This window comes from Ambystoma mexicanum, chromosome 3p, assembly GCF_040938575.1.
Source record: "Ambystoma mexicanum isolate Mex_15411 chromosome 3p, UKY_AmexF1_1, whole genome shotgun sequence".
NCBI classification, from domain to species: domain Eukaryota; kingdom Metazoa; phylum Chordata; class Amphibia; order Caudata; family Ambystomatidae; genus Ambystoma; species Ambystoma mexicanum.
In genome coordinates, this window is record NC_090925.1 from 9,924,597 (window position 1) to 9,940,264 (window position 15,668).

At 46.2% G+C, this 15,668-nt stretch overlaps 1 protein-coding gene across 1 annotated transcript in view; it reads left to right on the forward strand.

Annotated features, from left to right (window-relative positions):
* Nucleotides 1–15,193, forward strand: part of LOC138580067 (vitelline membrane outer layer protein 1 homolog) — a 183,455-nt gene extending 168,262 nt beyond the window's left edge. The window contains exon 4 of the mRNA XM_069650314.1: nt 14,686–15,193. Within this exon, the coding sequence (XP_069506415.1) occupies nt 14,686–14,983 (298 nt within the window). The 3' untranslated portion in view covers nt 14,984–15,193. The remainder of the gene's footprint in view (nt 1–14,685) is intronic.
* The last annotated feature ends 475 nt before the right edge of the window (nt 15,194–15,668 follow it).

Sequence of the window (15,668 nt, forward strand, 5' to 3'; positions counted from 1 at the left end):
GATCTTAATGTCCAAGTCTGCAGTCCACTCAACGGGAATTTCCTTCCCGTCAAAGTTCTGCAGTTGTCCAGGAAGAGAGGTGAGAGGAATTTGGTAATTCTCTCCCCTTCCTGCATTCAGTTCGTCAAAGGCCCTTCTGGACAGAAGGGTAGCTTGAGATCCAGTGTCCACCAGCGCTGAGATTGTACCCTGCCCCTGTACTTGTACCGGGGCATAATATCTTCCCTCCTTCTCCTCAAGGGGGCACAGATAATGTACATTTTTGGACAACTGGTGGGCTAATTTTCTGGTTTTGGACATCGCTAGCGAAGAGATTTGGGCAGAATTTTGTGGAGAGCCTTGGGAATCTGAAAGAAAAAGTTGGCAACTGGAGATCAGAGCCATTGTGGGTTCCCCTGGTTCCAGTTCTGGGCCTCCCCCCCCTTTTTGGAGGCAGTCCCCAGGATGGGTTTGAACCAGGGGACTTTCTTGCTGTTGGTTCTGGGATGAGATGGTGGGCGGCGGTAGCTCAGTCTCCACATCTCCCCAGTCTGGATTTGCATCCCTAGGGACCCATTTTTCTTTGGGAGGAGTTCCCCCCTCTCTGAAGGAGAAGATCCTTTTCTCAGGATCCTCTGAGGATCCCTCTCCCTCAAATTGGAAGATCTGTACCTCCTCCTCAAACTGAGTCTGTTTGGGTCTTTTGTTTCTCCTACCCCCCCTCTGCTCCTTAGGAGGCAGACTTTCAGGGGCAAGAGATTTTGTTTCCGGTTCCTGGGTTTCCAGGGGCTGTTTACAAGTGAGGAAGGAAGCTTCCTCCAAGGCTTTACACCCCCCTTCCCCTTGTGCCTCCTCCCTGGGAACCGGTGAGTTATCGGGGTGCTGCCCCCGTCATTGTTCTGGAGGACCAGGTCCAGAGTTGGGTGCGTTCTGCGCCGGCATGCTGATCTGAGGGTTCTGCTGCGCCCTCAGTATATGACCCATATCCCGCGCCATGTTTTGAACCTGGCGCTCTAACTGGGAAACCCGATCAGGCTGATACGGGGCCCTGTTTTCTCCCCTGGGCTGATCCCGGGAAGGGTAGCTGTCCCTCCTCTGGTAATACCCCGGGTTGGGAAGATTTGGGTACCCCTCCACCCTTGGCCTCCCCTCTCCCGGATTCAGTGGTCTGGGCTCAGGGAATTGGGGGAAGAAGGATGGATGGTTTTGGGGCTGAAAGTCGGGAGGATATCTGGGGAAAAAGTTCTGCCCAGGGTTTGGTAAATTTCTGCCCTCCTGTGGGAAGTTTGGAGGGAAGTTCCCTGGGTTCGGTGCTCGGTTGGATCCCCCCCCTTGGGCTGGGGGAGTCCACACATAACCCAGGATTGGACTGTTACCTTTGTAGCGAGGACTTACATAGTCAGGAGAGCGAGGGACCCCATTGGGGGGACTACCTCTTTCACTCCCTGCCTGTGACTGGCCCGAGGACCTTCTGGGCCTAGCATTATTAGGTGCAGGTAGGTTTTTAGGCCCCCCCATCTCCAAATCCAAAACGGGGGTGACCTTTACCTCTGCCACCTTGGCAGCAGCAGGGGTTCTGTTGGCTTTGGGGTTTTTCTGGGCGTTGCTTTTATTTTCTATGGGCTTCTGCACCTCATAGATGCGGGTAGCCTGTTCAATGACCCAGTCTAAAGATCTTTTCTCGTGAAAATCCCTCACGAGCTGGGTCATGATATATTTGGGCAAGGCATGGAAAAACGTGTTGATAAATTCACGGCTATCCGTGCGCACCCTTCTTGTGGTCTGTGCAAAAGCCCGCTTTAACTCCTGCACAAATTCTTGTGGGGCCTGATCCTCCCCACATTGCAAATTGTAGGCTGCCTTGCGAGCCTCTTGAGGATTTCTGTGAACAGAAAAATGTTTCAGGATGGCCGCCTTATAGGTGGACCATCTTAAATGATTTTGGTCCTCCAGCCCCGCAAAGAAACTGGAGTATTCCGGGGAGAAGGTCCACTTTACATATTGAATGCAGCTTTGGCTGTCCTTCAAATGGAAAGTCTCCATCATTTGTTCAAACAACTCTAAGTGCTCCCAAACAGAATACTTAGCGTTCTTATGGTAAGGCGTGATGACGCTCCTGATCGCCTTAATCTGCTTTAAGGGGTCCTTAAGCAAGGCCCTTTTTGCCTTATTGGCCTTTTTGGTTCGGGTAACCCTTGTCCATTCTTCGTCGGACTCAGAGGCACTGCTCCCAGAGGTTCCCGTCTGTTCTTCCAGGTTTTCCCGGATTCTGCGAGCCTGGGAATGGCTGGCAGAATGTGGGGACCTGGTCTCCTGTGTCCTGCGCAGTTCAGAGGAGTCTTCAGATTCCTCCTTGCTGCCAGGATTTGATGGGTACCCCCTCCACTGACCTAACTGGGCAGAGGTTTTCAGGATGCCCTTAATGGGCCTACTCTCCTGGGGTTCCCCATTGAACTGTACTGTACTTGGGTGCCCATACCCGGATGCCCACCCCTCCATTCCTGGATGGTACTGGCCTATGAGCCCCATGCTTCTGGCTGGATAGTAATCTGCCATCCCTGTGGCCCTGTGCTCATGTGCGCCAGGGGACATGGGGGTGGCAGAGTCCAGGGACTGAGAGGTATGAGGGCCTCTGGTACTAGGGCTCCTGAGGTTATGCTCCGGAGTTTCCATTTCCCAGCGAACTTCATCTCTATCCGCCCCTGCTCCCTGTTGCAATGCAAGAGCCTGCATTTGTGCCTTCAGTTCCTCGGTTAAGGCCTTACTCGACTCTATCAGTCTCTCCTGCATCGCTACCTGTTGTTGGAGCCTATCATTGTGTTGACAGAGGGCCTCATTTTCCCTCTGTGCTTCCTGGTTGGTCCTGGAGAACTGGGCCAGTCTTTGCTGCAGGAGGGTTACCTCCTGAGCTGTGTCCCTATTGGCCTGCTCCTTTCTTGCTAGTGCATCCTCCACCCTCCTGGTGTGCTCTAGCAAGTTCTGGTGTTCTTTTTGGAGGTCACCCAGTCCCTGGTGGGCCAGGTGATTTTCTTCCATTTTTCTTTTTAAATGGCAGACTTCCTGGCCTAAGGTATCCCTTTCCTGACTAAGAGCCTGCATCTGTGCCGCCAGGTCGTCCCTTTGCCGTTGAAAGGCACCAGCTTTCTGGCGCTCCTCATCAAACTCCGCCTGGGTATCCAGGTCTTTCAGAATTAGTTTGTTGCTCTCTGCCTTCACTCTATCTAGGTGGCCTTGCAGGGTGACTACCTGCTCAGCACATACCCTGTTGAAGTCTAGCTGTTGCTCCAGCTTTTTCTGGCTTTGCAGTAGGGAGTCCAAACCTTCTTGGTGTTCCTTCTGCAAGGCCAGAAATCTGGTATCCTGGTCTGTCTTTTCCTGTTGTAGGATGCCCATATCCTCTTTTATTTTAATGATATATTGCCTACTATCATTTTCTGCCTCCTGGCTCCTCTGCAGCCTCTGCTCAGAAGAGACCAGGTCAGATTGGACCTTCTCTAACACCTTCTGTTGCCTATTTGCCAGATTTTGGCTTTCAGCACATCTATCCTGCATGTCTCCCATATATAGGTACAGGTATGCTGCTATCCTGGCAATCTTATTGTGTTCCTCTTTGGCTTTAGGAGCCATATATAGTTCACTCAGGGCCACATGTAAGGGACCCTGATCTCTATATATATCTGACCCTGTTTCAGTGACTTGTTGTGTGATGGCCTGCAACCACACATCCTGGCCCTGTTCGGTCCATTCACCTCTCACAAATAGCTTATGCAAGAGGTGCTCTCTGGCTATTTTCATGTCTACTAAGGTCGTCATTCTAGAGATTGGTCTCTGTCCTGACTTACAGAAGTTAGTATTTTATTTTTGCAGAACAGAACTTTTCTTGGAGTGTCCCTTTTGAGGAATGCTTCACAGCGTAATGCAGCGTGGTGATCCGACCGGATGTATGTATCCCGTCAGTTAGCACACTGTATTAAGCTGCACAAATAGTAAATCTAACCCAACGTCTCGGCTCGAGCCCCCTCTTTGTAAGAGGATTCAATTCAGCACTACAGCCAAGTTAACGCCTAGTCTAGAATACTGAATGAAAACCCTTATTGATATATCTTTAGGTCCAGTTCATGCGTTCTGGATGACTACCCTTGTATAACACCCCTCTCTTGGAATCCCCCTGACCCCACTGAGCCAAGAAGTAATTCTGTTTTGCAAGTTTAAAAGGTTTATTTGATAAATTAAAATATATATCACACTTTTTAATAAATTAATAATTGAATATCACACTTAATCTGATATGGTAAATATTAACAACGGAGAATCTGGCACTAGCACACTTCTTTAATCACTAATGAGTTGACATGAAATGGATAAGGTAGCACACTGGTAAATAGGAACAAAAGTATAATGTGGTAGAGGATGCTTTATGTAGGCTCAGGTGGATGCAATATTCAATGAATGCAGTACAGAAAATACGCAATATGATTTCAACCAAACAATGTAATCACTTTTCTCTGGCTACTCCCCTCCCCCCCTTTGATGCAAGGCAAGGAAATGGAAGGAAAACACACAGTTCTCAGAAATGCAATCAACTGTAATTCAGTTCAATCCAGCAAGCTTAAACAGAAGTTTGAAAACACAGGCAAATGCTTTGATAGGTGCTGGCAATGAATGAGAAATATGCTGGAAACGCTTTTTAATTCCCTTTCAGAGGTTCAGGGTGAGTGGTATCTAGTTAATATTAGTCCAGGCTCACACTAGCAATGATGCAGGGATAGTTAGCAGGTTAAACGAATTTCTGGCAAATGGAAAGCAAACAGCAGCAGTTTTTACATGTGAAGAAATTGCAAATCGCGGTAAAATTCGCGGATGCACCGAGCGCTATTACAGAGGAACCGCAAGGACTATCTCTACCGTTTTGGGGTCCTAGGAAAGCCTGGGATCTCAGCTTCCAAATAAAAGTTATTGCAAGTCTCTAGCCCAAACGGTTGCGGAGATATGAGCAATTTAGTAAAGGTCGTTTTTAGTTTTGTAAATTTTAAACGCACACTTTTTCAAAATGACAAATTTTACTAGAAATGACAGGTGACAGCTAGGAGGCAGTTCTACTTAGGTTAAATAGATTGAATTAGATGAATTTAAACTAAGAGATGTGTTCTGAGTTTTGCTAAGTACTCACAAGAGATTTTGAACAGGAAAGCGGCTTTGTCACGATCTGGTCAACAGTCTGGTCAGGTCTTTCCGGGTTCTGCTCACAGCGCCTGGTCTGGTCTCTGCTAAGCACAGCACTGCTTTCTCTCTGGTCTGGTCTCTGCTAGGCACAGCACTGCTTTCTCTCTGGTCTGGTCTCTGCTAGGCACAGCACTGCTTTCTCTCTGGTCTGGTCTCTGCTCTGGATAGATTGAAGTCTCTAGTTTGGCTTTCTGGAGTTTGATGGAGGTAAGTATGGATTTTTCCGGCAGGGCTTCCAGCGGCAGATGAAATTGAATGTCTCTATGTGTCCTGACTCTCTGCTTTTATCTATTTCTTGAGAGTGGGTGTGTGTGCAGCATCACTAGCCTTGCCCCTCTCACTCGTCATTGGTCAAATTTTCATTCCTTACTTGATTGGGGGAATGAAATGAAGTGTCATCCTGATGAGGTCTGTTTATGATACAGAGAACCCACCCCTGTCAACTTTATACACAATCTATATCTGACCTAAAAACATATTTGCACAGGTACACATTTGTTTAAAATTACATATACATGGTGTAGCTGAATTTAGCCATGTCTCTGTACAAATCTGCTTTTCCTAGGAGCTTGCATTCAAAAATGGCCACTTCTAGCACTTTTTCATGTGCTGCACAACATTGGATCTTCATTAAATTTTATACAACTGTTCCTCACATATCTACCCATATACCAATGCATTTTCGTTTGTCTAGCTGAAACAGGGAGTCTGTAATATTAATAAACAATGGGGTTTTGCCCCAGAACATCACACAAATTCGAATTTGGCCTTGAATTAAAGGTACATTTTTTAAATTAAAGCTCTCAAAGTTATACATTTCTGTCATTTGATTACAAAGAGTTATCAGTGTTTTTGTAAAATATATATTTTCCTTTCAATTCAATCCTCAGAGTGTTGAGGTCCGCCTCCAAGACTTGGGTGGGTCAGTCCTCTGATCTCTGCTGGCTTGCAGATCTTTGTTGACAGCAAACATTTCAGAATTAACATATTCCTTTCAGAGGAAAGGGTCCTTTGTGTGGTCTCTGGGAAGCTCCCAGCCAGTCTGCCTTCTATCAATCAAGAGGTCATGTGAGATTCTAACTCCTGGTGTGAAGCTTCTGGAGGTGAGAGGGTTTCCCAGGCTTCAGGCCTCTGGGAACAGCATGTGGCTAATTTTTTTAATTAAAATGCAGCCTTTGAAGTCAGCTGAGTCAAATCCCTTTGTCAGCAAACTGCACTCAGTTCTCCAGTCAGAGTTTAGACCGCTAGTGCCGCCTAGAGGATTTTGTTGGCACTGCATGCAACTTTGGGATTTTCTTGGATTAATGCATTCTAAACAGGAATGGTTCTTACATGGTAGTAAATCCTTGCTTAACATTGTTTTGATGGGGCTCCTTACAGTAAGATGGTTATGTGGAACCCCACAAAAAGGGTTGAATCTTTAAAGTGGTCCAATGAGTCACGATTTCAGCAACTTTTTGACATCAGTAAAAGTGGATTTTGTTAACAAAGACCTTTCTTTACACTGGTGGGTGGCAAGTTAGGTAACCATTTTGGTGTGCGCACAACTGCGCAGCTTTCCTGGATTTCGGCGCACATGTGGGTTTTCCGCCATCTTGAATTTCCTAAGCCCACAGCACCAAATGTTGTAGCAGGGTAGCTTAAACGTGGGTCAGGACACCCTACAACATCTACTCTGTACCCCCAGATTCAAGAAATGACACCCACTGATAAACAAAATGTCCTGTTGTTGGCCCAAACCTGTATAACAGTCTCCTTAAGCAGTCTTGGCTACAACATTCCACAGGAGATTGGGAAAAGACTTAAAATCCCACCTTCACACCCAAGCTGTCGAGCCCCAACGGAACAAAGTTCATTCATTGCCTGTTTTACTCTGGGGAGTTTTTTGCAAAATATGGGGTCCAGGGCGTGGGTAAGGGCAAATATGGGGCTGGTGTGGTGGGGTGGTGGGAGTATATAGAATAAATAAAAGGGAAACAGTGGTTTGGGGGGCTAACCCCCGCAAACAAAAATAAATAAATGCATGTTTGTTAGGTAAAATAATTTCCGCAAAAAACTCAGCAAAAATAAATCTGGGGATAAATGAACATAGAACCGAGCCAATAATAGGCAAATGCTACGTAAAAGGTCTTTTCTTTTCTAAGCCGTGGTGCAGGGAAACCTCCTTGATAAGCCGTGAGGCAGGGAATCCTTGAGAAGCCGTGAGGCAGGGAATCCTTGATAAACCAAGAAGCAGGGAATCCTCCTTGATAAGCTGTGAGGCAGAGATTCCTTGATAAGCCGTGAGGCAAGGAATCCTTGAGAAGCCGTGAGGCAGGAAATCCTTGATAAGCCAAGAGTCAGGAAATCCTTGATAAGCCGAGAGGCAGGGAATCCTTGATAAGCCAAGAGGCAGGGAATCCTCCTTGATAAGCTGTGAGGCAAGGAATCCTTGAGAAGCCGTGAGGCAGGGAATCCTTGGGAATCCGTGAAACAGGGAATCCTTGATAAGCCAAGAGGCAGGGAATCCTCCTTGATAAGCCGTGAGGCAAGGAATCCTTGAGAAGCCGTGAGGCAGGGAATCCTTGGGAATCCGTGAAACAGGGAATCCTTGATAAGCGGTGAGGCAGGAAAGTCTTGATAAGCCGTGGGGAAGGGAATCCTTGATAAGCTGTGAGGCAGGAAATCCTTGATAAGCCGTGAGGCAGGGAATACTTGATAAGCCGTGAGGCAGGAAATCCTTGATGCGCCATGAGGCAGGAAATCCTTGATAAGCCGTGAGGCAGGGAATCCTTGATAAGCCAAGAGGCAGGGAATCCACCTTGATAAGCCGTGAGGCAGGGAATCCTTGATAAGCCAAGAGGCAGGGAATCCACCTTGATAAGCCATGAGGCAGGAAATCCTTATTAAGCCGTGAGGCAGGAAATCCTTGATAAGCCGTGAGGCAGAGATTCCTTGATAAGCCGTGAGGCAGGGAATCCTTGAGAAGCCGTGAGGCAGGGAATCCTTGGGAAGCCGTGAGGCAGGGTCTCCTTGATAAGCTGTGAGGCAGGAAATCCTTCATAAGCCATGGGGAAGGGAATCCTTGATAAGCGGTGAGGCAGGAAATCCTTGATAAGCCGTGAAGCAGGAAATCCTTAATAAGCCATGAGGCAGGGAATCCTTGATAAGCCCTGAGGCAGGGAATCCTTGATAAGCCGTGAGGCAGGAAATCCTTGATAAGCCGTGAGGCAGGGAATCCTTGATAAGCCGTGAGGCAGGAAATCCTTGATAAGCCGTGAGTCAGGGAATCCTTGATAAGCCAAGAGGCAGGGAATCCTCCTTGATAAGATGTGAGGCAGAGATTCCTTGATAAGCCGTGAGGCAGGGAATCCTTCAGAAGCTGTGAGGCAGGGAATCCTTGGGAAGCCGTGAGGTAGGGAATCCTTGATAAACCAAGAGGCAGAGATTCCTTGATAAGCCATGAGGCAGGGAATCCTTGAGAAGCCGTGAGGCAGGGAATCCTTGGGAAGCCATGAGGAAAGGAATCCTTGATAAACCAAGAGGCAGGGAATCCTCCTTGATAAGCTGTGAAGAAGGGAATCCTTGAGAAGCCATGAGGCAGGGAATCCTCCTTGATAAGCCGTGAGGGAGGGAATCCTTGGGAAGCCGTGAGGCAGGAAATCCTTGATAAACCAAGAGGCAGAGATTCCTTGATAAGCCGTGAGGCAGGGAATCCTTGAGAAGCCGTGAGGCAGGGAATCCTTGAGAAGCCGTGAGGCAGGGAATCCTTGAGGAGCCGTGAGGCAGGGAATCCTTGAGAAGCCGTGAGGCTAGGAACTCTTAACTATGTCTCGTGCCAATTTGTGTTTAGTCCACTCACCCCATCTCTCCCTTCTGTGGTCCCAAAACATAGATGTGTCTCTGTGAGATTCAATTAACAGTGCTATCAAGCTTGATCATGCTGTCTGTTCTCCCTTGTCTTCACCCCTTAATGTGCACTTGGAAAAACCACAGAATCACCATCTGCCCTATTTGCTGTATCTAAACTGTTAAATGTATCATATTCACTTACTCTGATTGTGCAGACCGTTATCGCTTCAGAAATTCAAGGGCTCTGAGCAACTGTTGTTTTTCCCCTTGTTCCCACCCTCCTTGAGCGCTTTGAAACACTTGCCTGTATATAGGCGTTATATAAATAAACATTACCATACCATATGTACATACTACCATTGCAAAGTAGCAGGGAAGGCCACCTCGACATGGGTCATGATCTGGTCCCTACTCTCTATCTGTCCATCTGTCTGCCAACCCACCATTGCACTTTGAAGCAGCAAACAACACCCATTAAAATTAAAATAAAAAGATGGATGAATGGGCTGATGGATTTATGGATGAATCGGTGGGTCTATGGTGCGAGGAATAGAGGGATGAATGAGGGATGAGTGGCTTAATGGACTTTTGTATTTTATTGTATTTTATGTGCATTATATATGCAGCTTTACACCAACGCGCTCAACAAAACACACTGACAGTACAATTAAATATGAAATCACAGGCTCTACAAAATGCACATAGTTTTCCTTAAGATTGAAGAAGATATAAGTCTAAATGTAATATGTCATCCATGCAAACTGACCACAGCCTTAAAATGGAATCCTTACGCTGGTCTCTGCCTGTGATCTGGTTTATCACCCGCCCTGTCTATGACTGTTCTTTTCTGACTGATTTCCTCGCCTTTGTTTCTGAACTCCTGTTAAAGCATTCTAACCTACTCATTGTTGGTGATTTTAACCTTCCGATCACCAAATCCAGTGAGCAAGCGATATCTCAACTGTTTACCACTATGTCAGATTTAGGTCTCCCACAACAGGTTACTTACCCAACCCACCATCTTGGCAACACTTCAGATCTCGTGTTTGCTGCTAAAGAGATTTGCAGTATCTTTCCTGAGTTATCTTGGACTTGATCCAATCTCTTTGAAGTTCCCTTCTCTATTCCTACTATGCCCTGCCTTGAAACTCGGCCAACACAGTTCTTCTGGAAACGTGCTTGGCACTCTACCTCTCGTCAACAACTATTTACTCACATTGAGTCACATTGTGGCGGGTCATCTCCCTGCACGCCAACCACCCTAGCCCAGGCCTTTGGCAATGTGGCTGACTCCATTGCGCCATTGAAGCGCTGTACAGCCAGGGCTCGTCTTCTGAACCCTGGGACACTGAAGAGCTAAAGGCGTTAAAGCTACTCCGTAGGCAGGTGGAAAGAAGATTGAGACTTCACTATAATCCAGCCCGTAAAAACCTGTTCTGTCAAGCCTCCAGTAATTACCAGGAAGCTACAACCAATCTAAAGCTCTCATTGAACTGGTAAAGTCGCTATCCTCATCGGTAAAAACTCTTCTAAAGTGGTGTCCTCGCAAGCCCTGTGCGATTCTCTGTCCTCTTTTTTTTTTTAGGAAAAGATTCTCTCTACTCGCAAATATCTCGACAGTGTAGGCTCTTCTGTTGACCAGCCGAAGGTGTCTTCTGTTTACACAGGGTCTTCAGTAGGCTGGGCTTCATTTCCTACTTTCTCTGTACAAGATGTACTATCTGCCATAAATAGGCTAAGATCCGCTTCCCCCACCCTCCCTACGGTGCGCACATGTCTCTTATTCTTCAACTGCACTGGCTTCCGGTTGAGAAGAGGGTGTTCTTCAAGTCTATCTGTATTGTGCGTACATGCCTCTCTAAACAGGGGGATAAATATCGTCAGACTAAATTTCTCCCCTGTACCCCGTCTAGAGCACTGCATTCTTAAACCTCTCTGACCATCCAAATTCCACTGACAAAGCTCTCCCGTGTTGGTGGATGCGACTTCTCTGGGGCTGCATCAAAAGCTTGGAACGCTCTACCCTATGTTTTACGCGAAAGGGCGGATTAAAAACCTACCTTTTGTAGTCTTTCTGCTACTTAGTCTGTTTCCTTTCGGCTCCTTTCTGGTCAGTGCCAAGATGCCCTTGGGTGAGCGCTGCACTCTACAAATTCCTATAACATAACACAATTCTTAAGAGAAGAACGAAAAAGATAGTAAGTAGTAATACATCGAAGAAACAGAGGGAGAGAATCCCAGGGAAGTGGAGCAAGCAAAAAGAAAGAACGAAAGCAGGATTGAGAGCAAGAGGGATGAGGAACTGATAATGGAAATTGACCCTGAAAACGTAAAACACGAGAAGGAACATAGAAAAAAAGGAGAAAAGATAAAAACCAGTGCAAGACCATAAAGACATTTAAAAACAAGACAGAGAAAATTAAATTTAAGACAGGAATTGAAAGGCAGCCATCCTAGAGAGAATTGTGACAGCGAGATAGAATTGCGATGACACAATAACTGCAAAAGATGAATAGAAGCATCAAAAGCATTAAAAGTAGACTTTAAAGGAGCCAAACGAGGAAAACCAAAGGGCGACGTACAGCAATAGGACAGATGTGAAAACATAAGTGAAGAGATCAAAAGTTGTGTAGCATTAAACATAAGAAAAGGGTGAATATTAAAGAGTTGAAAACGAGAAGAGCATGATGGGATTGAAATATGATAACAAGGAGACAAATCAGAACCAAGGTGCACACCCAGATTACGAGCAGAAGTAGGAACAGGAAGAAGAGAAGGAGACAAAGAAACAGAAGTAGGTGGAGAAGGAGGAGGAATAGTATTAGCCGGGAAAAAGAACTAGAGTTTCCAACGCATTCAAAACAAGAAAATAATCAGACATGCAATTGTTAATAGCAGCAAGACAAGAAGCCAGATTATCATGAATAGAAGAAGTGAAAAAAGAAAAGGACAGGAAGAGTTGGGTACGATCTGCAAAGAATTGATGGGAGATACCAAAAGATGAGATAATATTCGATAGAAGAGAAATGTAAAGAGAAAAAAGGAAAGGGCCAAGAACACAACCTTGAGTAACAGCATGAAGAAGAGGTGAAGTGTTAGAGAAGTCACAGCCCAGGAGACTGAGTATGTGCGATAAGATAGATAAGAACGAAACCAGGATAAGACAGAACTAGAAAAACCAAAAGATGAAAGAGAAGTTAGGAGTAAAGTATGATGCAAAGTGTCGAAAACAACCGACAGAGCCAATAGAATAAATAAAGGAGAATGTAATAAGGCAAAGGAGGAGACAGAAGACGAGAAAGTGATTGGAACAAGCGGCAAGGGTGGATCTGTGGACTGTTCGATGGATAGATGTATTACTGATTGGATGGGCCAATGGATGTATATGGTTGGATGGATAGATAGATGGATGCATGGATGAGTGGGTTGATGGATGGATGAGTTGGTTCATGGATTTGTGGATGGATGGATGGAAATTTGGATGGATGGATGGATGGAGGTTTCGCTGGGTGTACAGAAGAATGGATGGATTGATGAACACATGGTTGGAGGAATGGATGCATGTATGGTTGGATGGATAGATGAACAGATTGTTGAATGAAGGATGGATGGATGACTATTAAAGAATGACAGGATCTTTTTGTGGCATCACGGACTGCAATTCTATGACCGTGGACCAACATGGAATATGTGTGTGTATGACTGATTTGAAATCCAACACATGCAGTTTTCTTTTTGATGAAATATTCTGAAAAATTAATATTCACAAAAGCGTCCAAACCATTTTGTTAAATCACATACTTTGAAAATATATTCCCCAAAAAATGGAGCACTGTTTAGGCAATTTATGCCAAGCTGGAATCAGCCGTACGTGTTGTCGAGAAGCCATATTGGGATGGGATAATGGGTGCCTGTGTTCAGCCCTAAGTGTTGTCGAGAAGCCATATTGGGATGGGATAATGGGTGCCTGTGTTCAGCCCTAAGTGTTGTCGAGAAGCCATATTGGGATGGGATAATGGGTGCCTGTGTTCAGCCCTAAGTGTTGTCGAGAAGCCATATTGGGATGGGATAATGGATGCCTGTGTTCAGCCCTAAGTGTTGTCGAGAAGCCATATTGGGATCGGATAATGGGTGCCTGTGTTCAGCCCTAAGTGTTGTCGAGAAGCCATATTGGGATGGGATAATGAGTGCCTGTGTTCAGCCCTAAGTGTTGTCGAGAAGCCATATTGGGATGGGATAATGGGTGCCTGTGTTCAGCCCTAAGTGTTGTCGAGAAGCCATATTGGGATGGGATAATGGGTCCCTGTGTTCAGCCCTAAGTGTTGTCGAGAAACCATATTGGGATGGGAAAATGGGTGCCTGTGTTCAGCCCTAAGTGTTGTCGAGAAGCCATATTGGGATGGGATAATGGGTGCCTGTGTTCAGCCCTAAGTGTTGTCGAGAAGCCATATTGGGATGGGATAATGGGTGCCTGTGTTCAGCCCTAAGTGTTGTCGAAAAGCCATATTGGGTTGGGATAATGGGTGCCTGTGTTCAGCCCTAAGTGTTGCCGAGAAGCCATATTGGAATGGGATAATGGGTGCCCAGTGTTCAGCCCTAAGTGTTGCCGAGAAGCCATATTGGGACGGGATAATGGGTGCCTGTGTTCAGCCCTAAGTGTTGCCGAGAAGCCATATTGGGATGGGATAATGGGTGCCTGTGTTCAGCCCTAAGTGTTGTCGAGAAACCATATTGGGATGGGATAATGGGTGCCTGTGTTCAGCCCTAAGTGTTGTCGAGAAGCCATATTGGGATGGGATAATGGGTGCTTGTGTTCAGCCCTAAGTGTTGTCGAGAAGCCATATTGGGATGGGATAATGGGTGCCTGTGTTCAGCCCTAAGTGTTGTCGAGAAGCCATATTGGGATGGGATAATGGGTGCCTGTGTTCAGCCCCAAGTGTTGTCGAGAAGCCATATTGGGATCGGATAATGGGTGCCTGTGTTCAGCCCCAAGTGTTGTCGAGAAGCCATATTGGGATGGGATAATGGGTGCCTGTGTTCAGCCCTAAGTGTTGTCGAGAAGCCATATTGGGATGGGATAATGGGTGCCTGTGTTCAGCCCCAAGTGTTGTCGAGAAGCCATATTGGGATGGGATAATGGGTGCCTGTGTTCAGCCCCAAGTGTTGTCGAGAAGCCATATTGGGATGGGATAATGGGTGCCTGTGTTCAGCCCTAAGTGTTGTCGAGAAGCCATATTGGGATGGGATAATGGGTGCCTGTGTTCAGCCCTAAGTGTTGTCGAGAAGCCATATTGGGATGGGATAATGGGTGCCTGTGTTCAGCCCCAAGTGTTGTCGAGAAGCCATATTGGGATGGGATAATGGGTGCCTGTGTTCAGCCCTAAGTGTTGTCGAGAAGCCATATTGGGATGGGATAATGGGTGCCTGTGTTCAGCCCTAAGTGTTGTCGAGAAGCCATATTGGGATGGGATAATGGGTGCCTGTGTTCAGCCCTAAGTGTTGTCGAGAAGCCATATTGGGATGGGATAATGTGTGCCTGTGTTCAGATGTCAATTTCCCACAATGTCTGAGATGCAGATAAGGAATTGAGTTAGAAAGACGCCGAGCTGGATCTGTTCTTATTTATGCTGATTATGCTGATTTCCTTCTTAGATGGGGAGACTGGACTCCAGTGGTATCCTGCCCTAAAGGAGTTTTGACTAGATTTACCTTAAAAGTGGACCCCTATCAGGGATGTTTTTATGACGACACAGCAGCGAATAATATCAGATTTACCTGTTCTGATGGAACAGAACTAGAAGGTAGCGGTGGAGCCTGGGGGAGCTACGGAGAATGGCGCGGCACCTGCTACTATGGAATCTGCGGCCTCCAGACCCGGTTGGACCCACCCCGATGGTTCACTGACCAAACTGCTCTGAATGATGTCAAAATGCTCTGCTGTAAGGACTGAAGAGGCGTCCCCTTCTGGTGTCACATTCACAAAGTGGTGACAAATAATTCAATGCCATTAAGTTCAGATTGTGCTTTGTAATTGCTTCATCCCCGGCATGGGGTAACTTGCCCTACAATCGTCATTATTTACAAAATGGCCGAAGCATGTTCCTTATCAAACACAACTCTATAATAAAATGCAAGATGGCGTAAGAAGGTCCTTGACTTATTCCTGAATTCGTGTGTTTCTTTCTCCGTGTGCGCATGTCCACCAGGGAGTCATGACTTTCAGGTGAGAGTATTTTATGATACCTTTTATTGTCTTAAATGCTGTCAGCTGGGTCTGGTCCAGTATAGGGCCACTGTGTGAATGTTCTAATTTCAAAGTGTGAGGGAGAATTTTTTCTTAGGCTGCTTCAAGGACCTAGAAATTGCCCCAATGTTAGGAGGGGGCCCAATGCAAGTCTATAGGCTACATGAAAGGAATAACAAAATACTCTGGAGTATTTTAATGAGCTTTAACAATTCTGTTCAATAAAACCAGTCGAGTGAAGTTAAGTCCTAAAGGGTGTAAGGGAATCAAGCTTGATCCCATCAGAAACAAAAATACTAAAGGTCTTGGGTTCTGATAACTCAATGTCCTGCGAGGAACTGTCCGTGGGAATTGTGGCCTTTCCTAATATGACTCAACTAACACACAGTCT